The sequence below is a fragment of the Mastacembelus armatus genome, chromosome 5 (genome assembly GCF_900324485.2).
Source record: "Mastacembelus armatus chromosome 5, fMasArm1.2, whole genome shotgun sequence".
NCBI classification, from domain to species: domain Eukaryota; kingdom Metazoa; phylum Chordata; class Actinopteri; order Synbranchiformes; family Mastacembelidae; genus Mastacembelus; species Mastacembelus armatus.
The window spans coordinates 25545023-25572096 of NC_046637.1; the positions used below are offsets into that span (position 1 = coordinate 25545023).

Here is a 27074-nt window from a genome sequence, read left to right on the forward strand (position 1 = left end):
TTTTTCTTTTTTTTATAGAGGCTACTCATATATTCCTTGCCATTTAATCATTTAATGAGTTTTGATATAGTAATGTGAACAAATGTGATTTAATTGCAGGCCACATATATACAATTATATTGCCTGAATCCTAGCATTTATACAGCTACAGTCATTTTCTATTGCCTGCAAACCAAAAAATGGGAAGCTGTATGTTACAGCCTACCTGAGGCGATGGGGGTGCAGTACTTGTCGGAGTTGCGTCTACGTATGGGCCCAACACCATGTGTGTGGGAGTGGGAGTGTGTGTGCAGGCTAGAGGAGCTGATGACTGAGGGTCCCTGGCGCAGTGGGGTGATTGGGGTGGCAGCTGAGGTGGGGGGGTGGGGAAGACCCTCTGGGTAGGCTTCGCTGTCCCGCTTCAACAGAGAGCCACTAGAAGCCAGGTTCAGCTGGGGAGAGACACACAGAAAAAGAGACAATTATTTGGTTTGTGTGGCCTGACGAGATTCAAAAAGTTTCAGTTTTGCAGTTTAAATGGCTTAATTTGTCAAATACACAGAAAAATGAAATTAATTCAAATAATGTGCTGTGCCTCATTTGATTTAATGTAATTCTGACAGTATAAGCCAATTTACATCATAGAGACTGAATCCAGCAGACTTTGTCTTGCCAACAAACAGGGGTAAACTGAGTTTGGGTGAATAATCCATCATCTCCTGCTTATCATGGTATATCCAGGGTCTTGAGGGCTTGAGCCAATCCCAGCAGAGGCGGGGGACACCCTGGACAGATAGCCAGGGCAGGTGAACAATCCATTTTTCATATTAAAAGTAAGAGTTTCTATACAAAATGTGGAGAATTGTTTTAATGCAGGGACATTACATTTATTTTTGATATGATTAATCCTTCTCTCTACTTTTTGAAGCACCTGCTTGAGTGCTCCTGCTGTTTGCAAAGAAGCACAGTCCAGATGACATCAATTTCAATGATGACAACGTTTTTGTTTCATATACACAACAAATTTCATCCAGGAAAAGATGCACTGTATTTCTAAACAGCTGGGTCCACAAGGTGTGTAAGAATTTAAGTTCAGGCTTAAACTCAGAAGTGAACAGACCAGTAAGTTGACCTGCTCTGCCAGACGTAAAGTACAGCAATGATGACACATGGGCCAGCAGGGCCACGAACCTATTACTTTTCTAATGAGTGAAAATTGCTCAAACCATAAATTTGACATTATTTAACCTAAAGCAGTTTAAGGCCCACTAACCAGAAAGCACCACTAACATTAAGTCATATTACATGTACAATAAAAAATAAAGCCCTCGACAGCCCCCCAAGAACTCCTTGCCATTTTTGAAAACCAAACCACATTCTTGCGCAGAGCCACACACTCTCACTGAACATGCACATACTGTGTATTTATAGACACTAGCTAGTTGCAATTAACCTTGCACTTACCAAAACAAAACCACAAGACAGCATGGTTGTAAGAAGAAAACCCACACATATACTCAGTGGTGGCAAAATCTTCATGGACCAATACAGCCCAATTAGGCAGAGCCTGGCGCACACACGCGCACACACACACACACACACGGTGCACACACGGTGCACACACACAGAACCAGTACTCTGACTCTCTCTGGGACAGCTGTTGTAGGGCTGCTGCTAGTTTAGGACTAATTAAAACCTTTGTATGTGTGTATGTGTGTGGGTGTGTGTGTTGTCTATATGTTTGCAAAATGTGAATCGCCTCCTCTTCACTCTGTCTCCTCGCTGTACCATTTAAGCTGACTGGGGGGGTGGGGCTGTTTAACAGGTACTTCATTAACGCTGCAACCCTGCCACATCACCACAGCAACAGTCGAACCCTGTTAATTGAGGCCAAGCTTTGTTTCCATTCCTGACGCTCCTCCCCTGCCCCTCCTCCTCCAATCCCTGACCCCGAGGCTCATCTCCAGTGGCGACAGAACACGCCTCTTCCTGATTTCCCATTAGATGTTAATGGCAGCTGATTCCCCTGCGATCGGCACATCACGCAGACACACCAAGTACACACAAACACACGCACACACACACGCGCACACACACACACACACACACTCTGCCACTCAGCTGAACCCATTTATATCCCCCCAAATTAAGACACTCTTCCTCTAATTGACAATTAATTTCAACATCTTCATATTTTAATAAGACTCCTCGTCAATCTGAATAATGAAATATTCATTAGATACCTAATAACAACCTCGCCAACTACTGTAGACACACACAGACAGATATACACACCACACAGTGAAAATACTGTGAGAGACAGCTAAAAATAACATGCTGAATTGAATACAAAACTGAGCGTAAGCTGAGACACAGTTTGAATCTATGAATGTCTGGAATTTATGACTTTCTCTGGGGAATGAAATGTACTTCGATGTGAGAAGTGTAAGGCAGAGTCAAAGACAGGGAAGGAAATAAGGACTGACAGAAGAGACAGGAAAAGAACAAGACAGAGAAACTAGTTCTTATAATTTATAAATAACATAATAACCTTTGCTGGTCAATAGAGGGCGCAGACACCAAGCTAGACAGAAACAGAGGAACATTAAATCCCAAGAAGATTAAGATGTAAAACAAACTGACCAAGAACAGTTTGTAGGTGAGTAAAAGATGACGAAGGTTTGGGGTCAAAGGTGACAGGAAAACGTCATGTAGTTTGGGGTTTGGGTGCCAGTGTGTACTCACAGGTTGGTTAAAAGGCTTTGGCTCTGAGGGGCGCATGTGCAGGTGGGTCATCATGGCCTGGAGTCGCTCGCTCTCTTTAGCCAGCTGAGAAACACACACAGATGAAATCACCATGAAAAATACTTATAATATTCTCATTTCACAACCCTGAGATTGATATAATGTGGTAGTGACACAGAATTACAATTACAATTACCCCTCAGGCAGAGCGATGAATATGACAGTCAGCCGCCTCAGCACCCGGAGCACTCTCACATGCTTACACTAGCCTGCAGACACACTTGCTCCTGTTTGACATTGCTAACTGCCATTTAATGGGTGTTGCTACAGCCTGTGGAGACGCTGCATCCTGTGTGTATGTTTGTGTATGAGTACAAATGTACACACATGTAGCCCCCAGAAAAACCAGATCTACACTGAGACCGATAGCACCATTAACATACTCATACTAGAGCAATGTGTGACAGTGCGCAAACATGAGAACTTTAAACGTAATGCCTGTACTGCTGCTCTGCGTGTTTGTATGTGTGTGCTGTTGGACTGGGCAGAGTAGTGAGCTGCCTGTAGACTGCTGAGGGATGAAGTGATGGCTGTCCTGATGTGATGTGACACCAGCTGCCTCTGTGTCACTTTGTGTTCCCTGGTGGAGGCTTCAGGGGCTCAGCTAAACGCTGTTTACCACCACCACCAAACACGACGCTAACCCTAATGCTGAACAGCCCAACACACACACACAAATGCAGTGATGTGAACAGGATACGCAGGACTGTTATGTCAAGATGTGTGTGAAGAGACTGACATTGAATTATCACTTTGTTTCGTAAGTTTTCCTACATACAAAACAACATTTCACTTCATCCCCACTTTTGGTATTTTATTTCTGCTGAAGGATTCAGATGTTTTATGTGCATGAGCCACGTTGAGAGCAAGAGACATGCAGCCTGGTCCTCTGTTTTCTAGCTCATGTCTCCTTTTCACTTTTCTCTTCTCTCTCTCCCTCCTCCCTTCTCAGCCTTGCTCTCTCTTGCTGGTGACCAGAGCAGCTTTATAATTGGAGAAGCCATGGCAGCTTCCCTACCGACTGCTCCTTTTAAATTACAAGCTCCACTGCTCTGCATAAACTCTGCCCTGCCTCAGACAAGTTACTGCCATTGACTGGCTGAAACAGTCCTCATGACTTTGTTTTTGAGCAGATGAAAATTAAGTGTGTGTGCGTGTGTCTGTGTCTGTGTGTGTGTGCGCGCGCGGGTGACATTCACCTGTATCTCCAGCTGCTGAACCACCTGCATCTGGACTCGGCATTGAGCAGTGCTGCGGTCATCTAGGGCGTGCTCATTGTTCAAGTGCCTAGAGGAGACAGGAATGTGAGCAGATCAGCATTCTATTATTTCTGGGAATACATCTACAAGTAAAAAACATCAAGCTCAAAATGCTGCTAGTTCAAGAATGATCACACTGAACAGAATCAATTCACAGATCCTCAGTAATGAAGTAACAAAACTAAGCTCTTCCATTTTTGTTTAAACTGAATTATGAGCCACTTCAGCACTGTAGAAATAAATCAGTCTTGGAAGTTTATTTTGTCTAGAGAAGGATGCAGCAGCTGTGTTTTGTGTGCGTATACTTCATTAGTGCTCAGTGAGCCATGATCCAAGACAACCACCTGGTTATGAGCTCATATGTTATCACACAAAACCTTATCTATAAGACTTTCAGTTAGCTAAACTCCACTCCACTTTTTAACACTAGTGTGCATGTGTGTGTATGTGTGCAGATATCTGTGTACGTGTGAATGGCGGCGCTGTTTGTTTCCTCCAGTGTGGGAGGGACTGGGACCTTCTGATCTTTCCCAGTGCACCCCTCCCTGTCTCTCTTCCTCCATCTCTTTCTCTCCCCTCTGTCATCGCCAAGGTTATTCACAGGTTGCCGCTGCCTGTTTGGTGTGTGCATGTGTGTGTTTGAGTGTGTGTGCTGCTAGCTCTGTGTGTTACAGGCACACAACAAAACGTTAACACAAGAAAATGTGTGTGAACATGTAGTGTGTGAGTGTGTATGTCTTTAAGAAAGGAGAAAGTTAGGCAATATCAGGCGAAGACTAGAAATGAAACAAAAACAATGATGTCATGGCATGGCTAATCCAGGCAGATAGACGGCTCAACACAAGTGCACGATAATAATAACAAAAACATGATCTCACCCCTCTCTCCTTCTCTTTTTCACTGTGTCAAACTCTCGGTCCCTCTTCCTCACTCACACTTCTGTCCACTCACCCCTTCCTACTCTTCTTCCCCCGCAACTCCCCAAATGCCTATGATTCACACTCATTCCAACCAAATCTGCCCCCAAAACTCTCCCCTCCCTCTATAGCTGGGCCATAAACAGTAGCAGGGTTTTTTTTTCGATGTGTCCCGACAAGGAGGCTCTGTTTACCCCTCTGAGTGCTGGCAGACAAGGCTTTAACCCACATTACACCCAGCTCCACCGACCACAGCCAGAGTATTATACCAGAGAATGGGGGGGAGGAGAGGAGGAGGGAGAAGAGAAGAGAAGAGAAGAGAAGAGAAGAGAAGAGAAGAGAAGAGAAGAGAAGAGAAGAGAAGAGAAGAGAAGAGAAGAGAAGAGAAGAGAAGAGAAGAGAAGAAAGGCCTGAAATAGTGGAGTGTCTTCCTCCTCTGTTCCTCTGCTCTACCCTTTTCCCTCCTGGGGCGATGACTAAGGCCGGCTGGAAGGGAGCGCACTGTCGGACTGACAGCATTATCTGTCACTGCCTTTTTTTCGTCTAACTCTCTCTCTCATACACACACACACACTCTTTCAGTCTATCTCTCCCTCTCCTTCCATCTGCCCTGAGGCTATGTGAAATGAGACACCAAACAACAGCTTTCCTCTCCAAACTTTCCCAGCCCGCCTGCAAGCTTTGATGTGACTGTCCGATGCCATCAGAATCACCAGGCACATTTCTGTGAATGTGTGTGTACATATTTCATCACCCCAGCTTATTAATATCTCCATTGTTCAAATAGCTGAGAGTTCCACATAGATAATGAGAGTGTGAGTTTGTTTAGGGCTTCATTAGAGGCTTGTGAAGCTTTTGTTAGCAGCCATAGTGCCAGGGGGAAGTCCACCGTACTGTATGTGACAGAGGAGGTAACAGAATGAAAGCCAAGCAGAGACGGGAGAGAAAGAAAGTAGAAGGAGGATGTCAGCAGAGTGGGAATGAGTGAGAAATTGTGTCTGTGATGTCTTTATTATTGTTGTGGAGACACAAATGTACTTGTGGATGTGATAATTAAGAGTAATTTTCTACTTAGGAAAAGAAACAACATGTTTGACCTTTCATTTAAAAGCATACCTACCACAAAACACACAAACTGCTCCTGAGGAAGATGGGACCTTGTGACAATTACCATTAACACATGAACTCTGCCTCCCACATGTGAATCAGATAACAGCCAAAAGATTTACAGTTTATTAGCTGAGTGAAAAAAATTATAGAGGATACAGCTAAACCCTGCATCTCAAGAATCAAAAAACACTTTTTTACCCACAGAGTATGTGTACCTGTGTGTATGCAAGCATGTTCTTCAGAGCCAATGTGATGCAACAGATTGCAACTAATGAATTAGTGAGGTAGTGCAGAACTCTAGAGATGTATGTGACTGCAACTCTACATTTAGCACATACTGTAGCTTCACTTTGTTGATCATGATCAGAGAATGTATCGTATATATGTTCCTTTCTTTTCTACGATACTAGGAGCTAGTGCACCTGTGTTTGTTAGCAATTAGTGATTAAATTCAAGGAAGTTTTAATGTGGTCTTCAACCTGGTCTGTGGTTAAAGAGAGAAGAGTTTGGGATTGCAAGAAGAAGATTGCAAATTGGCACATCATTGTCTGATGTGGAAAACAATGCTGCTGGCACCATGATCTCTTATCTGTTTGATGTTTTAAAAACAGAGAATCTGAGCAAAAGTCTATGAGAAAAAGTCTGGAAATATTGTCATTTTAATTTTCCCAAAAGACACACCCAAGAGCCCTTGTTTGAAAATGGAAAACAGAGACTTAAGCATCAAGTCTCACTTACTGGTCAAAGCAGAACCTCTGTCGTGTTGTTCCAGCTGCAGTATTATATATGGGCATTCATAATACAACCCAAAGCACTTTATTCTTCTTCAATAATCCCTATCAATTACTAATGCATATCTTTTTCATGGTGTAATGGAACCTATGCATCATATGTTACGATATTTTTGGCTGGCTTATAAACTTACTTAATGAACTGTCCCATGTCCTCACACAGTGCTTCACAGCCAGGCCACTTACACTCTCCATGGCCGTAGAGAGGATGGGAGCCGGCATGCTCCTCGTGACTGTGGACAGAGACACAGAGACAGCAAAACAGATTTTGACTTTTCTGGGGTTTTTTGGGTTTTTTTTTTTGTTCCACGTACAGTAAATAACTTTCTAAGAATAAGGAGCAAAATGTTAATATACCACACTCTTACACATGGACACACATGCAAAACTAACTGTAGCAGCAGCAGCAGCAACAGCAGCATCAACACAACCATCTGAGTCTGGTTAGCAGTCATCAGTTTGTACAGTTCACAAAGCCAAGTGCAGGGAGAGGAGGATAGAGCAGAGCAGGGTCAGTTACAGAAGCCAGGCAAATAAGGGAATTGATCCAGCAACCTCAGAGGCACATTCTCAAGTCCATGACCTGTCTTTCTGTCTTTGGTGTGTGTGTGTGTTGTGCATGTGTGTGTTAGTGCAAGTGTGTATTCTTATGTTTCAGGAGTTGACACAGAGTCGGCACAGGACCAACCAGCCGTGACTGATTGGCGGCGGCTGCCGTCATGTGCTGGTTGTTCTTTTGTGGTGAGCTTATGTGTGTGTTTTTATGTGTGTATCTGTGCATATTTATTAACGTGTATGCATTTGTATGTGTGTTGATGATAAAAGGCTGGGCCAGGTTTGGTTTGGGCCTTGAGTAAAGTAATGCATGTGTGTGTGGCAGGTCCAGTAGCAGATGTGGTTCAGACCTGGACCTTTGCCGGGGACTGCTGTCTCCACATATATTTACATGGCTGTGTATGTGTGTATAAGTATGTGTGTCTATGTGTGTGCACACATGTGTATGTGTGTGAAGACTGGAATGGGGATTCTCCCAAATCAACATCAGAAGGTTGTCTAACAAAAACCATTTGTCTCACAGATGGAACCATGTGTCTTTCCGTCTCCCTTTGCTTTTCGCCTCTTTCTGATCATATGTGCAGTCTGAGGTTGGAGTTTTGTGTATTTGTGCGTGTGCCTGCACATGCGTATGTGTGTGCTGGATGTGGTTGAGTCAACACAGGAGCAGCTCAGACAGCAGACATGACAAACTGCTGGCAACCAACATTCTCCTCCATATCAGCCATGCATTAGCTTAGCAGACTAACACACTAATGCTACCCTCTTTACAATCGACTATAGTCAACTGCGTCGGGATACCAATCGCTGTAGTATGACAGTGTGTAACATATTTGCTCTAATAGGACTAAGACAAGCTCTTTTAATTAATACTCCCCCTGCCCACCATGGCCCCCTGCAAATGAGATATAATTAGATAAACAAAGCCCCAGAAGCAAGCAATAAATCAGTGCTAAAAGACACCTCAGACCAGCCTCTAGTAGGGTCTTAGTCTTGTCCTACTGTGTATGTGAATGTGTGAGAGTGCACATGCTACTCACTGGCTGCTGGGGGGTTGACTGCCTTTGGAGTAAAGGGGGACATGGTCATCTCCGCTGTCTGCCTTGGTGAAGGAGGATATCCACTCAAACAGTCTGGCTCTTAAAGATGGAAACAAGCCCATTAGCAGCCAACACGGCCATGGGAAAACACAAGCCTGACACCTGGCACATGCACATCCATGATAATGCCCACACCATATGGAAGAATTTACAGCACATTCAGACCGCCACCATCTCCTTCTACTTCTCTTCTCTTCCATCCACCATCCTCTCTGATCCTCCATACCATAATGGCATGTGGTTGACGGCATACTGGCAGAATGTACTAAACCCAACACACCTCCTATCAAATGAGCTGGGCGACATTTACACCCCGGTGATGTGTGATATGCTGCATGTGCATGTTTTGCAATGCACGTAGGTATGGAAGAACAGCTAGAGTTAAAGCTATAAGTTAAAAGGCCAAAATGAGAGCGTGTGAAACAGAAAAGCTGCCGATCACACAGAGGACAGACACACCATCACAACATGGGTAGTGTACGTGTATTGACATGCTCTAACATCACAGTACCTGTCTCTCTTTGGGGTGTGGCTCTGTCCGTTGGGCAGGCTATGAAGTGGGATGTGAGCGCTGGCAGCTTTGGGGAAGGCTGAGGTAGAATTAGAGCTGTTGGTGCTCAAGTCCAGGCCCTCGGCCTGTTTCAGGGCCTCCTCAGTGCTCGGCACTCCTGACACCTCCTTCCACAACTGCTGGAGGTCTGACGGACACATCGCTGCAGATGAGGAACACAGTTAATTTAGCAATGGCTCTCACCTAACTCGCTTTTCATTTTCACATGGTCAGTGCAAATATGATTATTGGATATTTCAGTTCATTTAGTGATCTAAGAAGATAGAAGGTCAGATTAGACGACATATAATCACCCACATACAAACACACACAGACATGCTGTAAATAAACTGATGTCCTATTATTCCAAACCACAGAACCACATTTTACACTCTCCTGGGAGTAGTTAAGAGTGGAAAGTTGCACAGACACAAACAGATAAGAGGTTAATTACTGCATGTTTCTGTTATCTTTGCAGTATTACTATTACTGTTGCTCAACTATTGCCTAATTTCTGTTGGCAATTAGTTGTGTTCACCATCACCACTGCGCCTGTCAGTACCACGATTTGTCTGAACAGGGTGGGTGTGCACTCTAGCTGCAGGATTGTTACTTCTGCTCCAATTTCACAGTGAGAGAGACGCCTAAAATTCCACAGCCTACTTCAGTGGATCTTACCATGCACATACACATGCATGCATGCAGCCACACACATAGATTCACATACAGAGACCTCGCAGCAATACAAATATTATGTCTGCTTTGTCTGCATTCTTCTGTGGTCCCGCCAAAGCAAAAGTTCTCACTCTGGAAAAATGATGTGTTGTGTGCCCAGTTTTGTGTGTATGTGTGTGCGTGTACTGTCCAAGAAATCCAACCAATCTCTGCTAACACCCAGAAAGTGAAAGTGTAAAGTTTTATTTGATCAAACAAAAAGAAAAAAAAAAAGATTCTGGTGAAAGTCAACAGTTTATTGCAAAGTGAGTGAGTCTTTATTTTGTGTGTATCCAGATGAAAATGCTTCATTTGACAGATACAAAGTATTTAAATAAATAAAATTTCTCTTGCAAATGGTTACTCATATGGATATAGATATCTAGCTGTTTGGATATCATATTTATTTTTACTCTGATGTCTGTAGACAAATGCAACATGATGGGAAGTAGCCAGAAAGTACTTAGAAGATAGAGTCTAACAGAATGGAGTCAAATCTAGTGGACTTTTGTAGAGAGTGAAAGAAAGACTCATTGTTCACAGTTCGTTTCTTATTAAAATGAGTATAGTTTGTTATTTGGTACAGTATGTTTTGTCACTGATGAATATTTGCAGTTATGAAATGTCTTGCTACTGCTGCCATCTTACTACAGCAGATAAAATAAACAAAAACCATAGCAGGCCCCCATCATGTCACCCCCACCATCTACCCACCGGACACAACGGTCCTTTGAGGCGGGGAAATAGTGTGTACATTTGTGTGTGGGTGTGGGTATGAGTGTTTATGCATGTGTGTTTGTGTGTTTGTGTGGCATGACTGGCCAGAGGAATGCTCTGGCTCACGCCTGGCTGAGCCGTCACAATGGACCGGCTCTTTCACACTGCAGGGAAATTCCACTCTGATATCGAGAGAGAAAGAGAAAAAGAGAAGGAGAAATGTTTGCAACTGTCTGAAAAATTACAATGTTTCATCTGAAAACTGGAGTCTCTGTTTTTTCATTTGCATTCAATTTGTGTCCACTCGTTAGTACCTACTCTCTAAACTGTTAATTCCACTTGGCCTCTGGTGGACCTCTCTCTGTCTCTCTCTCTCTCTCTCTCTCTCACACACACAGACACACACAGACAGACACAGACACAGACACAGACACAGACACACACACACACACACACAGACACAGACACAGACACAGACACAGACACAGACACACACGCAGGATTCAAACAAAAGTTCCTTTACAACTTTTTGCTGAAATGAAATGAAACCAAAAAGAAACCAAATCAATTTTGTTGGGTGTATTTTACTGGTTTTGGGATTCGGTTTAGTGAGTGAGTATGAAGGTGTGTGTGTTCTTCTGTGTGTGACTGCATGTGACTGAGCACGGCAGAAAGAAAAAGATCCGACAGACGGAAGGAAACTGGTCTGTTTGGTCAACTTAGTCACTTTAGAGCCCCCAAAGCATTCAGTGTGTGTGATATTCATAAATGTGTGTGTGTCAGACATTACTGTGTACACAGGGTAGGCACAGACACACAGACACATATACATGCTCATTAAGGGCGGGCCAGTCAACATTTATCATTCTAAAACTGTGCTGAGAAAACGAAGGCACTGTGGGAGTAGTTACGCATAGAAAGAAAAATAAAATGTCGGCACAGCAATAGCAAAACGATGATGTTCTTGTGTCTGGCTAATCTCAGCTACACACACATGCAAATATACGCTTGCACAGGCACATGGACACCTTCAAGCAGGGGGCTTAGTGGCATATTTTACCTATTAACCAAATGAGTACCTTCCACAAACCCACCAATCAGGTTTCCTTTTATCTTTTTATAGGCTGATTAACTTAACAGGCAGCATTGGATTCAGGCTTGTGTTTGTGTGTGAGTGGTTCTGACCATGTGTATGTGGATCTGTGTTAGGATATGCCTGTGGGAGTGAGTGCTGTAAGGTTTGGGATGTATATGTGGTTGTGTGTGTGCATGTACCTTGCTGCAGAGACTGCATGGCGGCGGTGGGCTGTAGTGGGACCAGGCCTTGTCGCTGGAGATTGAGGATGTGCTGCTGCTGAAGCTGCTGCATCTGAATCAGCTGCTGCTGGAAGGCCAACTGCTTACTGCCTAACCCCTGCGAGCCAGAAGACAGGGAGTTCACACAAAGACAATGAGTTTGATCTATTTTGAAAGAAAGTCATTACAGAAATCTAGTATTTCTAAGCAGATGACCCAGTAATGGTCATTCAGATCGTTTTTCTGGCAATTTGTGACCAAAATTAGGAAAGAAACCTATAATTCTCACTAAACAATATATTTTAATTTGTGTTATGTTTAACTTGCAAGATGATTTGTCATAAGAAAGTTGCCAGAGCTTCATCTACTTTTTTGTTGTTTTTTATTTTATATTTAAAAAAAAAAAAAAAACCCTTCTCTGTTTTTATGATGACATCAATTGTTTGGCATATTTCCCATAAACTGAAGTCACTTAACATGTATTGGTAAATTTCTTGATTCTGAAAACAAAGTGAAAACTATGAGACCTGAGTGAAGAAAATTAGCCCCATGTTAAAGTCAGATGAGTTATAAAACCAAGCAGCGAGACGCTTGAGGATGGAGAGAAGGAGGATGGGGAATGAGTGAGGTTAAAGGGAAAGTGGAAAAGACTACATGGTGCGTGGCGATAATGTCGGTGTGTGTAACGGTGATAAATGTCCTCTTTCCTGCTCTCCCAGTCTAGGGCAGACCTGGCCTGTGCTGCACTGTTTGAAGTCCCCCCCCAGCAACCCCCGAGAGAGCTGGACTTTATCTCTCACAGATAACTAGTGGAGAGGAAAAATAAATAAATACAACTTAAGGAACTGCTCATTGTGTGTGCTTGTGTGTCTGGAAATCTTTGAACAGAGAGGAACTCACAGGAAGGGCAGATAGGTCACTTCCCTTCAGACTTGGTGCTTGGGGAGAAGAAGTGTGGTGGCCGTGTGTGTGTTTGGGAGGGGGCTGTCTGGGAGGTGAAAGGCGTAAAAGAGTAAGCACAACTATTTATGACAAAAACTTTGTTCTTGCAATGTGGAGTAAGTAGGAGTACTTTTAAAACTTCAAGTAAATTTAAAAACATTTAAAACGTTTTCACATGTGCGTTGTACTATTTATTGTTAATCTGATGTAGAAAATGAAATTATGAGCTATTTTGGCTGTTTCTAATTTTTGTTCAGAATACTGAGAATTTTTATTTATTATTGTTCTTGGTCACTGAAACTAAAAATATTGAAACTTAGGCTGAAATTTCAGTCTTCATCAAACTACAGTTTGCAAACAAACTATATCAGCACAAAATCCATTAGTTGTGTTTATGGAGCCTCCAGTCATAGGAACATCTACAATATGTTGGTTCCTTTTATTTCTTTTACACTTTGTTCATTAAGAAGTGTGTGATATTGTTTTGTAACTGCAGTATAATTGGGAAACTCTCTTAGCCCTTAGCCCGTCACCAGGCAGAGTTACACTCACAGACATGCTCCCAGACGTTTCATGCTCCCATAGTTCAGGTCTTTAAATTGAATTGCCAAATTCTCATTTGTTGCAGTAAAAGGTTTATCATGATCAGAGTGTCCTAGCTGAACTGAAACTCTGTTTCTGTCTTTCCAGCCCCCCACCTTCCTCTACTTGTCTGTCCATTTTATTTTTTCTACTCTGCACTCTGCCTCTCATTCTCTCCTGAGATATGGCCATGGTTCTTTAAAACATGCATTGTGTGTGTGTGTGTGTGTGTGTGTGTGAGGGTGTGTGTGTGTGTGTGTGTGTGTGTGTGTGTGTGTTCTGTTTACATTAGCTGTGGCTGAGTGGCCAAAGCTAGCGCAGTAACAGGCTGTCAATGTGATTTATGAGCACATCACACACTGTCTGAGCCTGCCAGTCACAAAGACACACACACACACACACGTATATATATGGAAGGACACTCAGGGACAACACACACGCCTGTAGATGGACACTCACAGAAGCATGTACACATGCACACATCTCTTGTGATGGTCAGAGTCACTTCATTAAGCTGACTCCTGACCAGTCCCAAATGCACCAGAGACACACAAACACTGACTTAACACACACACACACACACACACTCTTTCAATGCATCATTTCCAAACAGACAAGAAAATGATGAGAAGCAGAGTCACAGCCACTCATACACAAAAACTCAAAGGCAGAGGAGAAATTTTGTTTTATATTCTTTTCTTCCTAAAGTCTTCTCTGCCTCCTACTTGCCTGTAGTTTTTGAGTTTTAAAGTGCAGTGCTAAAGTGCTAAAGGCCTGCTACAGTCTAAAACAGATCAACAATCACTACCATGTCACTTACTATGTTAGTACAGCTACTTGGAGACTTGCACACTAGTCTTACAATGACAAACAGTCCATGTTTCAATATCTGACCATTTCTGTTTGACTACGAGATGAGAGAAATGACTAAAAAGTGTTTTGTTTGTGACTGAAAACTACTGACTGCTGGAAATGGACTTAGTCATATCAGCTGTATGCAGCTCTGTAGGGAGGCATATTCCCTCGAGTGTATGTGTTTGTGCAGTGAACCATCACACATCAAGCCTTTCCCTCACTGCATGTATGTGTAGCTGTGTGACCAGTGTTTGCACTTGTCTAGTTGTTACAGGACAACAAACCTGAAAACTGGGACAGCGGCAGAGCGAAGGGAGAAAGGGAAAGCGATTCAGACACCCTCTCAACATGCGAGTCAACCACAACTGGTTTGCTTTGGTCACGGATGAGTTGGTTGACCGCTGTCGGCGAGGAGTTTGTGGGGTGGGGGCTGGTTGGGCGAGAGGGGGGGGGTCGTCCCACTGGGAGACGGGGTGGAGGGAGAGGAGGGGGAGGAGGAAGAGGAGAAATCTAGGATGTGCCTCCTCATGCGTTTATCAGAAAAGTCTCATGAGGTCTTTTTCCTTAAGTCTATCTCCTGTATTGTCCATGTGTGTTCAGCAATTTTTCACAAATGAGCATTCACAGGGTACATACTTGCACAAACAGGCATATCCATGCCGTCTTGTACACACAGATTATGACAGTAATCTTGTCTGATCGATTGACATCCTCTTTGTTGTGCCATGATGTGATCCTAGTTGATCCCCTGTTATCCTACTGTAACACAGCTGTGGTTAAACCTGGTTCATTGTGTGGTTTCGTGTATATTTGTGTGTGTGAGACAGAGGGAAAGCAAAAGAAAGAGGCGCTCCTAGTGCTGGCGGGGTTAATTGACAATTAAAAGAGTGGCAGACCCCTCCTACAGAGAGATTCCACCTCGGGCTTAGAGCTGAAGGCATGCAAATGAATACTTTGGCAGAATAGCGTATGGCTTAGCACAGCACTCTTTCATTGCCTCACCACGCCATGCTGGCAGTGAAAAAAGGGAAATCCATATTCACTAATCCTTGTTATAAGGCAAGCATGTAACACACAACAATAAACTAGAGAAATGGAGGTTGAAAGCAGAGGGAGAGACATAAGAAAAATAGAGCTAACATATCATCTGCTTAGAAATATTATACATATACTTTTACTGCATCCTATACATTATATCCTCAGTATCATTTCTTCCTTCTGCTGGATCCAATGTCATCCACTTTTACTGTGTTTGAGGGCACTTGTGTACTTCAGAGTGTACTTGAGCTGAGTGGTTGTGTACTTGGTGAAGTTCACCTCTTTTGCTGCTTGTTTCCCAGCCTGCTGTTGCTGCTGCTGCTGCTGCTGCTGCTGCTGCTGCTGCTGCTGCTGCTGCTGAGTCAGAAGCTGAAGATGCAACTGTTCCTGCTGCTTCTTGTAGTACTCCTGTAACTAGAGACAGACATAGAAAGGGTGGAGGCAGGGTAGGAGGGGAGAGGAGGAGGAATAAAGTGGGGTGGGGGGGGGAGATATGAGGCAAATTTAGTTTATAGATGGCACACAGAAAGCAAATTGAAACCTGATGAAGATAGCCAGAATATTCTGGGGCTATGTCAAGTTGTGTGCTAAGTTTGTGTATGTCACAGCTACTGTATAACATTGAATCAGCCCAACATAGACAGGCAGGAAGGCTACTGACCAGAAATACACCTGCACTGCACTATAAAAGAGAAGCTGGGACATATATCAGAAAATAAATCTAAAGATATGAGGATGAGTGCACACAGGGCAGTCTGCACATAGAGATATTCCTCTGTGAAAGACTTTAGGCCAGGTGTATTTACTATAGTGCTGTCACAAAACACCTGCTGGGATTGTGTGTGCGCAAGCAGGTGTGTGTGTGTGTGTGCCCTTGTCTATAATGTACCTCTGAGTTTTTAAATCTCAAACGGGCTGTTCTTATATCATATAAGAAAAGTGTCCCCAAGCATATGGATTGGTTATTTATAGACTGTCCAACCATTACCATAGAAACAGCCTGACGGACACAAATTTTCTGCTGACACCCCTACGTGTTCTTTACCTTAACTGCAGTTTCTTTTCTGCTGTAATTATGCTGATAGTCTCTGGAATGAACTAAACTGCTTTACTAAATGCAATAATTTTAGATTTAGCACTGCAGTCTAGCTCATTTATGCAAAAACACACACACATTAAAATTATGATTCACACAAACACACACATATGCACCCACACAAATAGACACACACACACACATGCACACACACATGGTCTCTGACTGACTGCTTGTCTGTTTGTTTGAGTTACTAATCATTAATTTACTCAGGAAGCTCCATTAAGATTCTAATCTTGCTGAGAGGAGAGCAAGTCAAGTCAGGAAAACGCACAGTGACCACAGTGAGAGTGTGTGTGTGTGTGTGTGTGTGTGTGTGTGTGTGTGGTTATACTCTTGAGAACAGCTTCTACATATGTCCGTCTGCAGTTTGTCTTTGTTTCATGGTGCATCAAATGTTCAAAGAGGCTTTTCAGCAGAGAATGACTTCACAGTGCAGCAGTTGCTTCGGTCTCTCATCTGTCTGACCCTACAGTGAGCAGACTACACACCACTGCCCATCCTCTCCATACACTCCGTGTAATGTAATGGCCCTGCTCTTTTTGTGCAAAGTTGTTTTTTATATTTTCAGTTTCAATCTTATTCCAGCCACAGCTTCAGTTTCCCATAATCCACCCTGCTTTGTATTATGACATGCCTTCTTGTCCTTAATTTACTTTAAATGCAGGACTCAATTCTTCTTGCTTGCTCTTTCTTTTCCATCTGCCTTTCCTTTCTTTTATCGCTCCTTAGGTGGAGTTAATCTCTCTTTTCCGCGTCACTAGCCCTGATTGTCTGCTCATCACACAGACAAATGCATATGCAAGTGCACACACACATGCATGCATGCACATGCACACACTTGGCTGGAGAGTGGAGAGTTGAGGGAATAATTAAGTGATAATTAAGGTCTTTTTAATGATTTGATTCAGTGGCTCTGTGCATTAAAAGTATGTGTAAGTGAGGCACTCACCTCTCAAGCCTATTACCATGACCTTGACTTTAGTGAACACACTATGAAAAAAAGGCGGAGCAGCTGTAGCATAAGTAAAGGTTAGGGGAAACTTAAAGGTTAAAACACACACAAACACACATGCACATCCACAAACGACTGCCCGTATAAACACACAACTGCTGTGTTGCATGGGGCCATAAACCGTACTTACACACTCTTACACAATGCTGTATTGCATGGGGATATGAAATTTAATGCTTCAGTGAATGATATGTTGGTTGGTTGTTCTGTGTGCGTGTGTGTGTGTGTGTGTAAAAGTGCCTGATTTGCAGATATACACTAAGAGCAAGTCCATACTGTGGTTAATTAAGTGGGAGAGCAATGTTAAACTCACTGGTTTTAATAGCACCAGCGTAATGTGTGTATGTGTCTGTGTGTGTGCATTATCATCCCCCTTCCTCCCCATTTCCTTTTTCATTGTTCGAGAAAAAAGAGCTGGTGAAGAGATTCTTAGCCATCTGCACGTCTGTTTCAGAAAGCCTGCACATTTCACATTTCCATTATGATACATGTTGTCACATATTCCCACTGCAATTTATACTCGCCTAAAGCTACTGCTCCTTATTAAATCCACTGTCTTCTCTGGCCTTATGTGTGTGTATGTATGTGTTTTCTAGACTTTTCCTATGTAGCAATTACTTTTCTATGCCTAGTCTGTCCAGAGCACTCTTCACAGCCTTTACAAGGCTGTGTGTATTTTGTATGTATAGGTAGGAGGTCACAGGTCAGTGTGGCTGAGTATTGACATCTGTTGCAGATGAAGAGTACAGCATTTATAGGTTTGTGTGTACATGGCAACCCATTTATCACTTATTGAGTATCATAACATGCTGCTTAATCTCTGTGATTCACTGCATCTGTGTGTATAGCTGTGCACAACCGGGAACATGCACACTGTCCTAGCAACAATGCTATAGCGGAGGTACTTGAAATGACAATGCATGTAGCGTATAAGTGGATATGTGGACGTACATTTATCTTCAAAGATCTCTAAGAACTGAATAAGATACAATCACGCCCACTGTGTGTCAGCATCTACTAAAATGGACACATCCAAACATGCTGGCCTGGGACTCAGTCCAACCAGATTGTGTGTGTGTGTGTGTTTACCTGCTGTAGCATTAAAGCCTGCTGCTGCTGCAGCAAGGCCTGGAGCTGAGGGGGAGATAGGATCTGCTGCATCTGCTGAGGAGTGATCATCTGTGGGCTCATCATAGCCATAGACACTGGGACCTGAAGACAGCACAGGGACACACAGAAATTCTAGGTTTAGATTCTAGATACTTTAGCATGCAAAACTAGGGCAACTTAATCAGTAGGTTAAGCTTTGTGTGAAAAGGCCTGGCCAGCATTGCAAGCTTTGCATGACTGTGCCTGCAACTGAATGCTCAACTTAAAACAAACAATCTGAATGGAGGTTTTATAGTACGCTGGTATAAACAGGTAAAGTGAGAGAGGTGTGTTGCCTCTTACTCCCTTTTATCAGTTACTGCTGAGCTATGCTGGCAACATGAGACAAAAATATACAGACACAAAAGCACAGATATATTGTTGACACTTTCCTACACAAGTCTCAGAAAAAAAACAACATAAAAACAACCAATTTCTGTGACAACAGGCAGAGATAAAAGGACAGATATGCAATCTCCACATAAAATATAAAATCTTATCTTCTTTCATAAACACATGATTAGGACTGCCTCCAATTCTCTTTCCACACAGTCAAGCCTGGCTAAGAAGAAAGGAACAACAAAGTGGCTATCTGATGAGATGTCTATCTCATCAGATAGAGCTGCAGGCAGGCAAAGACAGAAACAAAGCGAGAGAGAAAAGTGAGAGGTCTGGGACAGAACTGTGGTGATTCTTGCAGATGTGTTGTGCAAGCACTCTTAATACGCATGTATTGTACACACACATGGGCAGAGATACTAATCTGATTACAAACACTGCAAAACTAAAGACAAACTAACCACATAAATCAGAAACAGACACTCATGCACATGAAAAAATGCAGACACAATATGCAGTATGAAAAACCACAAAGATCCTGCTGATGAAGTGCTATATTTATTAACTGAATTAAGGTTTGAGAAAAGAAATAAGAGGGATAAGGAGAGTAGGGATTCGAGATAGTGACTACATGAGCTGGTATTTTCTCTGTTTACAGGCTGAGGGGTGACTACTGCACATCAACACATCAATAAACTATACGTCTTAATACAAATAATCTGTGAAGAAGCGATGGCTGTCTTACAGAGAAATACAAGGATGAGTTATCACCGCCCAAATTGGCAATATATCTATATTCACTCTGTGGAGAAATATCCACATCTCTCATGGTCACTCTGCGTATGTGCAAAGCTGCGTGTGCACTTGTGTATGAGTGGGAGTACACAAATGGCAGTGTGTGTAGCTCTCTTTAGAGCAGTCTAGCTACTCACCACCTGAAGGGATGGCAAGTAGGGAGGGTGAGAGGGAACGAGCTGTCACTGGCAAATTAAATCTATAAAGAGCTGATTTGATTTTGTAAACAAGACCGGCCATAAATACTAACACATTCTTTCCCACCTGACTGATGTCTCCCCCTCCTGCCCTCCTCCTCCTAGATTTCTTTCTCCCTCTGAGCATCTGTGAGTGCCCCCTGACTCTCTCTGTACTTTTATCAAACCAGGCTTCCTAAATAAAAACACACCCAGCTCCATGTAACAGTGAAGGCATGGTGAGAGTGCAGAAAAGTAGGCTAGGCTGGGTTATAGGTGAATGTACTGTAGGTGTGTGAGCAGTAGTGCATGAGTGTATGAGTTTAAGGCGAGGGAGCCTGAGAACAAGAAAGGACAGCGTCAGAGTGGGGTGAGTGAGTGGAAGGGTGGTGTTGTGGCAGTTGGGAAAGGAAAAGGCAGAAGGGATTGGAGGTGGTGGGGTGGAGTAGTGAGTAAGGTGGGGGTGGTGATGGGTGCTGGCTGGCGTCATGCCAGCTTGCCCCCGCTGCCGGGCCTTGTCAGTCTAAGCTGCCAAATGAAAAGCTGTAATTAATTGCTCTTGTGCATCCCTTTCTTCCTCCCTGACAACTCATACATTCTATTTTATACACACCGCCATTGACATTTTCAAGTCACAGGCGTAATAATTACTGGAGTTATAGCACCTTTCTGTGTGTTGGCTGACGCACTGATGCCAGAAACAAATGCACATGCTTGTGTGTAAGTGCTGATATACTGTATAATATGTGTGTGTGTGTGTGTCTTGTGGGAGTACTTGTGTGTGTGTTTAAGGCTGAATGTGCATGTGTGTGGCAGGCTGAATGCTGAGTAGTTAAGGTTTGATGCCATTAATTGCCCCTATAATCTAATATCACAAAGCGTGGTGATTATGGGGCATGCGTTGCCACCGCCATACGACACCGCCAGCCTGAGAGCGCTGCCACAAAACAAAAGCCTCACCATTAGCGATTTGACGGGGCAGGACAAAAGCGCCCCACAATGCGGAATTATATTTTCATTCGGCTTTGTCTCTCCTGGTGAATGATTTCTCCCCTTTCATTGGACTGTGAATAGGGAGAGTCTGCAAAGCCGGGCGATTTGAAGTCAGCCATTTATTAAATGCATTTAATTTTTTTTTCTGCTGTCATCCCATTTTTTTCATGTTGCATGTTAATTTAAAAAAGAGAGATGCGTGGTAGATTAGTGGGAGAGAGGTGAAGCTGTAGGGAAGTGAGTGGAGGGGTGAGCAGAGAGGGAAAAGGGAAGGATTCCATCCACATAGTGGAAAAAATGAAAGAAAGAGGGAAGGAAAGGAGGGATGAAGGAAGGAAAGGAACCCAGCCCAGCAGGTTTTTGGAATGAAAGTGTGTGGCTGAGGGCACACACACGTACACACACCACAGAACAATCAAGCATATGTCGTAGGTGACTGATAAGTGTGAAAGTTGGACACTAATAATAGCAACATTTAAAAACCAAAGATGTCACTCCTATTATTAATATGCAAGAATCAGCCATAAGTGCACACGCTCAGGCAGACACACACACACACACACACACACACAAACACACAGCTGAGGGGTTGGTGGCTGACAGAGGTCAACCCCTGCCATGGAGAGAGGGGAGCAGGGGGAGGGAGGGAGGGAAGTAGGAGAGGAGAAGCGAGAGACAGCCCTGTCGTTTACAGAGAGTGGAGGAGTAATTAGAGGGGTTGTTTGAAGAGGGAGTTTAACTGATTAACAAAGGAAGAGAGGGAGCGAAAGATGGGAAGGAGGAGAAAGGCATGGAGTCCCAGAGGAGTGAAGAGAGAGAAAGAGGAGGGATGTAACTTGCATTTCAATGAGGCTCTCTCTCCTCTCCTCTCCTCCCTTGATGACTTTTCATTCTAACGAGGAGGAAAGCCCCACTTCCATTTCAGACGAAACCTCAGGAAGAGAGGAAAGAGGGCTATCTGATATTAAACCAGCACAGCCACGGGGAATAGGCCTGGTACAGCTCAGCACTGTGTCTATATAGAGACAGGCTAGTTAAACCACTGCATCATCTCTATTTCAGAAGAGAATTGTGGATTTTATACCTTCACCCATTTTTCAAATTGAGGTCTATGACTTTAAAATTGAACCTAAAACACAAACAACACCCTGGACTTTCTCAACCAATTTCTACCATAAATAACTGCAATTAATATGAATCAATGTACTGTAGTGTGTTTTCCTCCACTTGTTTTCCAGAGGATGACCTTTTGACACATTTTGAGAAAAACACACAAACCATGTGGCAGTTCATAAAAGAGCAAGAATAAATAGAAAGAGCACACCAAATGCTCCCCGGAGCTTTACAAGCAGATTAATTTACAGTTATATATATATATATTTATGTGTGTGTGTGTGTGTGTGTGTGTGTGTGTGTGTGTGTGTGAGATGGCAGTGAGTGCAGAGAAGAATGGAAGCTATAATCAGAATCTAAACAGGCTCTCAGTTTAAATGATGCGGGCCCTGCCTCTGGGTCTATGGGGACATGCAGGAGAAAAGGATAATTGAAAAAATGACAAGGAGAAAGCAGGAGGAAGAGAGAGAGGCTGACATAGGACCTCCTCCCCTCCTCTTCCTCATCCCCCTCTCCTGGTAGAAGCAAACCCCAGTGCTGTTTATCCTTGTCACTGAGCATTACCACCTCACCCTGGAAGGGACGCCTGCCTCTCTGTCTCTCTCCTGTCACAGACACACACACACACAGACACACACACACACACACACACACACACACACACACACACACACACACACACACACACCTGGAGGTGGATGAAAACTGGTTTTTGAACCTTTTGGTTCACTAGATAATATTTTGCCATACTGTTTTTTGATGCCATCTTCATTATTAAGTATGAAATATATACAGCTTTTCTCAAAGAATCAAAACCTCGTCTGCATGGTGTGGGACAACGTTTGATACATCTGTCCTCATTCAAGCACAGGGCAGCTGCATGACCCTCTCCTGCCACTTTAGCTGCCAGCAGGCCTGGGGAGAAATAAGAGATTCCTACTGAAAAACAATCAGTATTGTGCTGTTTCTTGGTGTATAAAGGCTTTAATGGTCTGCGATAAACTCCCCTCCTTCTTAGTGGTTGGGATTTGTCACTTTCCCTTTTTTAGTCCCTTCAGGTAAACAGCCTGTCTGTGCTCATGATTCCAAGAATGAGCGGTTAGACGGGGTGGTGGGGGCTCGAAAGGCCAAAGAGAGAAGGAGAGGAATGACGGAGAAGCATTTGAGTAAAAAGGAGAAACAGAAGGAGTGCCTACTGTGCTGAGCGCCTTCTTTGGAACTCAGGGCCAGGCCACTGAAAGTAAATGGGCCCCATTGTGAGTGGTGAGTACCCCTCCTCCAGCTAATCTTCAGTGGGGCCAGGGGCCACATTACTCAGGGGGGAACTGATGAGCGAAGCCAGGTGGGTTTGGGGATGTTCAGAGCATTTTACCGCCTCAAGCTTCAAACCTTTTTGCTGTGTAACATTTCTTTCTCTAAGAACAACATATGTGTGCAAGCTGATGGCAAAAGAAAATCTTATTTTACTAAATATTTACATGTTATTACTAATTGGCTTCTCAACATAAGCATTTTTACGCCAGCCACAAATGCAAGTATGTATTTTTTTGCCAGTGTGGATAATGAACTGCAGCATTTTGTTTATTTTTTGAAATGGGGATAATTCTGCATTTAAATTTCCCTGGTTGACAGTATAGCTATGCTGTCTGTTTAAACTGTTTCTCACCAAATTTGGTGATTTCTGATTTTTCAGATAAACTGAGGGATTAGGTGTCTATTTATTGGTTCTTCAACATCTTAAGCTACATAAACCATTTTCAAAACACTGGATTATTAGAAAAATGCATTGTTCCACAGCTGACAGCAGTTATTTTTCTTAGATTATGAAAACTGGCCATTTTGATAAAAATGCATAACTTGATGATATTGATACTGCATGACACTGATGATATGAATACTAGACATTTTTTGCAGTACCATTTGCTTGTTAGTGTGTTTGCAGAACTAATAAAATAATTATTTGACGTTTGCACTAAATATTCCCAGTTACAGTAATTACTACATAACACTTTCCACGTCTTCTGTTTTTCATGTTAGGAGGTTTAAACAGGTTTATTCTTATAGATAATATTGTTACTTAATTGTGACCTTGAAGAAGTAAGCTGATACTGCAGTTTAGTACACCGCCAAATTCTTCATCAGTCCAAGAATACTGTATACTGTAAGTGATAAGCAATACCAAATACTACCTGGATTTATTTAACAAGTTTGCATTTTTACAAGCAGCACTGGAGGTAAGGGACAAGCTGTGTACAGGGGCAGAGATAATGGGATGGAAGATTGGTCGGGTGGACGCACAGATAAAATGATCGAGGTGTGAGGACAGTAGGGGGACCAGTGACAACAATGAGCGTGGGGGTTTTTCCAGCTTAGTGCTAAACTGGGGCTCAAGAGGTACTGGACAAATGAAAAAACAAAACAAAATATAAGAAAAACTTCAGGGAGGACAGTGAAAAACCAGCAAGTTCAAGTGAAAACTCCTCCTCTTCCCCCTTCTCCTACCGCTGTCCCTCCCTTCTTCTCCCCCATCCTCCCTCTATCTAACGCCCCAGTGCTTCAGAATAAAAATGACAACACATTTCCAGAAACACGCACACAGACACACACACACTCCAGGCACTTCATTGGGAAGTGTGAGAGGCGGTTATCGACCATATTTCATTACTGATTTCACTCATGTTTCAAATCACAAAATAAGAGTTTCACACTTCAGTGGCGAGACCCAAACCTCTCCTCTCCATCCTTCCCCTCTGTCTGTCCACTCTCTGCCCAGAGCCAAACCCATTCCACTGGCTGCACAACCTTCTCCCATACACCCTTCACAAACTGTCAGGACCACATATTTCCCCCAACATACACACACAAATGCAGAGAGAGAGAGAGAGAGAGAGAGAGAGAGAGAGAGAGAGAGCCAATTCCCTCTACATCAAATAAGAGAAACTGCCAACTAAGCACTTTCATTGAGTGGACAAAAGGAGTGCTTTGGGAAAAACACTTTGAAAGGAAATAAAAGAGAACGAGAGAAGGAACCGCTTCAGTAGCGCAGACTCTGGGGGGCTAAACACTCATCTTTCCACATACTTTTGTTGATTAGTTAAAAGACTTTGAACCCTGCCTCACAATCTTTATGTTTAGTAGTTTTTCACAAACCCATAGTGGTTAAAATAAGGCAGATGGGAAATTGAGAAAACAATTTAGCAGCATAGAAAAACTTGAATTATTACTGTAAAATTGATTAAAAAGTAGTTTCACTAAAATAAAATCTCTGCCGAAAGCCTGACATGACTCAGTTTCCTCCTCCATCTTTCGTGCATGGCTCCCCCTCTTCCTCCATCCCGCTGTGCTGGTGCCAGCCCTCTCCAGAGAGCAGAGAGCCAAGCTAATTAACATATCTCTAATGAGCCTTTTCATTTTTTTACTAATTAAACGAGCTCCTCAATAATACATGAAAACAGGACACTGCACTATTCAATTACATACGTATGGGCCACAGCCAAGCATGTGCATTAATCTGTATGTGTGCATGCCAAGTGGCAGTGTGTTAAGTGTGCCAGGCGTGTGTCTGCCAAGTGGGTGTATATGTGCCTGTTTGTGCCCACCCAGTGTATGAGCTTGTGCCAAGTGTGTCCATTGTAGAGAACGTTTGGCGGGTCAGGGAGGCATGTTACGTATCATGCTGGGTAATCCGCCAATTGCTACTCTGTCTGCCAAATGTGTACCCACCAATTGTCAGTCTCACTCGTGCCACAGCCAATTAAGGTAACTGCAGCCAATGATGTCCAATACCTCCTACAAACACACACGTAACGTGTGAAATTTTCACACTGCAGAGGGTGAGGGCATCTCTCAAGTGTAATTTCTCGTAAAGAAATGAGCTTTTTTTACTACCAGTTCCAAGTTAGTTTTGTAATATTCTCGAGTGAACAACCGATCAGATGTTTGGATGACAGTGCTGCCCTGAGTGTATCATATTAGGTGTTGACAGCTATCAGAGGAGAAAAGACCGACTCAGTGCATTCCTTAACAAATGTCATTTATGTATAATGTTAGACATAATACCAAAGGGAGACAGGGACCAAAACCATCCATCCATCATCTACCACTTATCCTGGAACATCCAGGGTCACAAGGGGCTGCAGCCAAGACTAAAACCATAAACACAACAAATTATGTAACTATGTTCTTTCAAAATGACAATTTTTCAAACTGCCATTGAAACTGTTATAGTTATCTAACAACAATATAAAATATTATTACTGTCTGTGTAAAATTATGCACTGTGTCAAATTAAAACACCTTTGATCTTGAATCATCTAACTCTTAAATAATCATGTTAAAACATTCTGATTATTGTGCTTTTCAGCAACTTGAACTACAATTTAGTTGCACACAATCAATTTTTCTTGTAACTGCTTGTCTAGACACTTGAGCTATTGTTGAGTTTCTCCTGAACGTGACACATGACAGTGTGACACACGAGTGTGTGTGTGCACACGCACACAGAATGAATTGATACCATCTCACACATCCAGCCAAACACAGAGACCATCTCTGAACAACCAATCAAAAAGCAGATATAATCTCAGAGTTTCTTTTGCTCTCTGCTCAGATCCTCCCCTCTATTATAAATAAAGAAAAGAACAGAAATATGATGGGGAAGGGGTGGGGAGGTGGTATGAGGAGGGGGCTTGTCAGCACACACCAAGGCTTCTCCAGAAAAGTCAAGGCACGAAAAGAAGCCTTCCCGTTCTCCCTCTGAGAGAATGGAAAAATCTAATTATCAAGCTCCTAAAGATCTCATTATTGGCTGAGGCTCATTTGCATGTGTGAGAGCAGCCCAGCAGGAACCAACCTGAGGACGGCCATTTTGTGCCTCATGTGAGTCACTGTGTCACTGTACAGTCACTTACTGCCACCTTTAGAATTGACCAGATTAAATGTCTGGCTTCACTCACTCGCCCTCTCTGTGGCCGACACGTTTGCTTCAATTACAGCAACTGAGTTCAAAATGATCCGAAAGCTGAGAATTATAGTAATTAAGACATTTCTGTTTGTTGCCTTAGTAGTTTGGTTTGTTGCGAAGTCTAGTAAAGCTTCAGTGCTGCTGCTACACACCAGTACACAAACAACACTTTGTGCTTTGGTGTTTGTGCTTGTGTTTCTGGCTGTGAGACACCAAGTTCAAACA

General features: G+C 43.0%; 1 protein-coding gene across 2 annotated transcripts in view; it reads right to left on the bottom strand.

Annotated features, from left to right (window-relative positions):
* foxp4 (forkhead box P4) overlaps nucleotides 1-27074 on the bottom strand; it is a 91760-nt gene that overhangs the window by 13789 nt on the left and 50897 nt on the right. For both annotated transcript variants that reach the window (XM_026307094.2, XM_026307093.1), the window contains 9 exons: nucleotides 18411-18533; nucleotides 15490-15624; nucleotides 11773-11911; nucleotides 9028-9229; nucleotides 8457-8555; nucleotides 6996-7094; nucleotides 3984-4071; nucleotides 2725-2808; nucleotides 206-431 (listed from right to left, as the gene is read on the bottom strand). In XM_026307094.2, coding sequence (XP_026162879.1) covers nucleotides 206-431; nucleotides 2725-2808; nucleotides 3984-4071; nucleotides 6996-7094; nucleotides 8457-8555; nucleotides 9028-9229; nucleotides 11773-11911; nucleotides 15490-15624; nucleotides 18411-18533 — 1195 coding nt within the window. The remainder of the gene's footprint in view (nucleotides 1-205; nucleotides 432-2724; nucleotides 2809-3983; nucleotides 4072-6995; nucleotides 7095-8456; nucleotides 8556-9027; nucleotides 9230-11772; nucleotides 11912-15489; nucleotides 15625-18410; nucleotides 18534-27074) is intronic.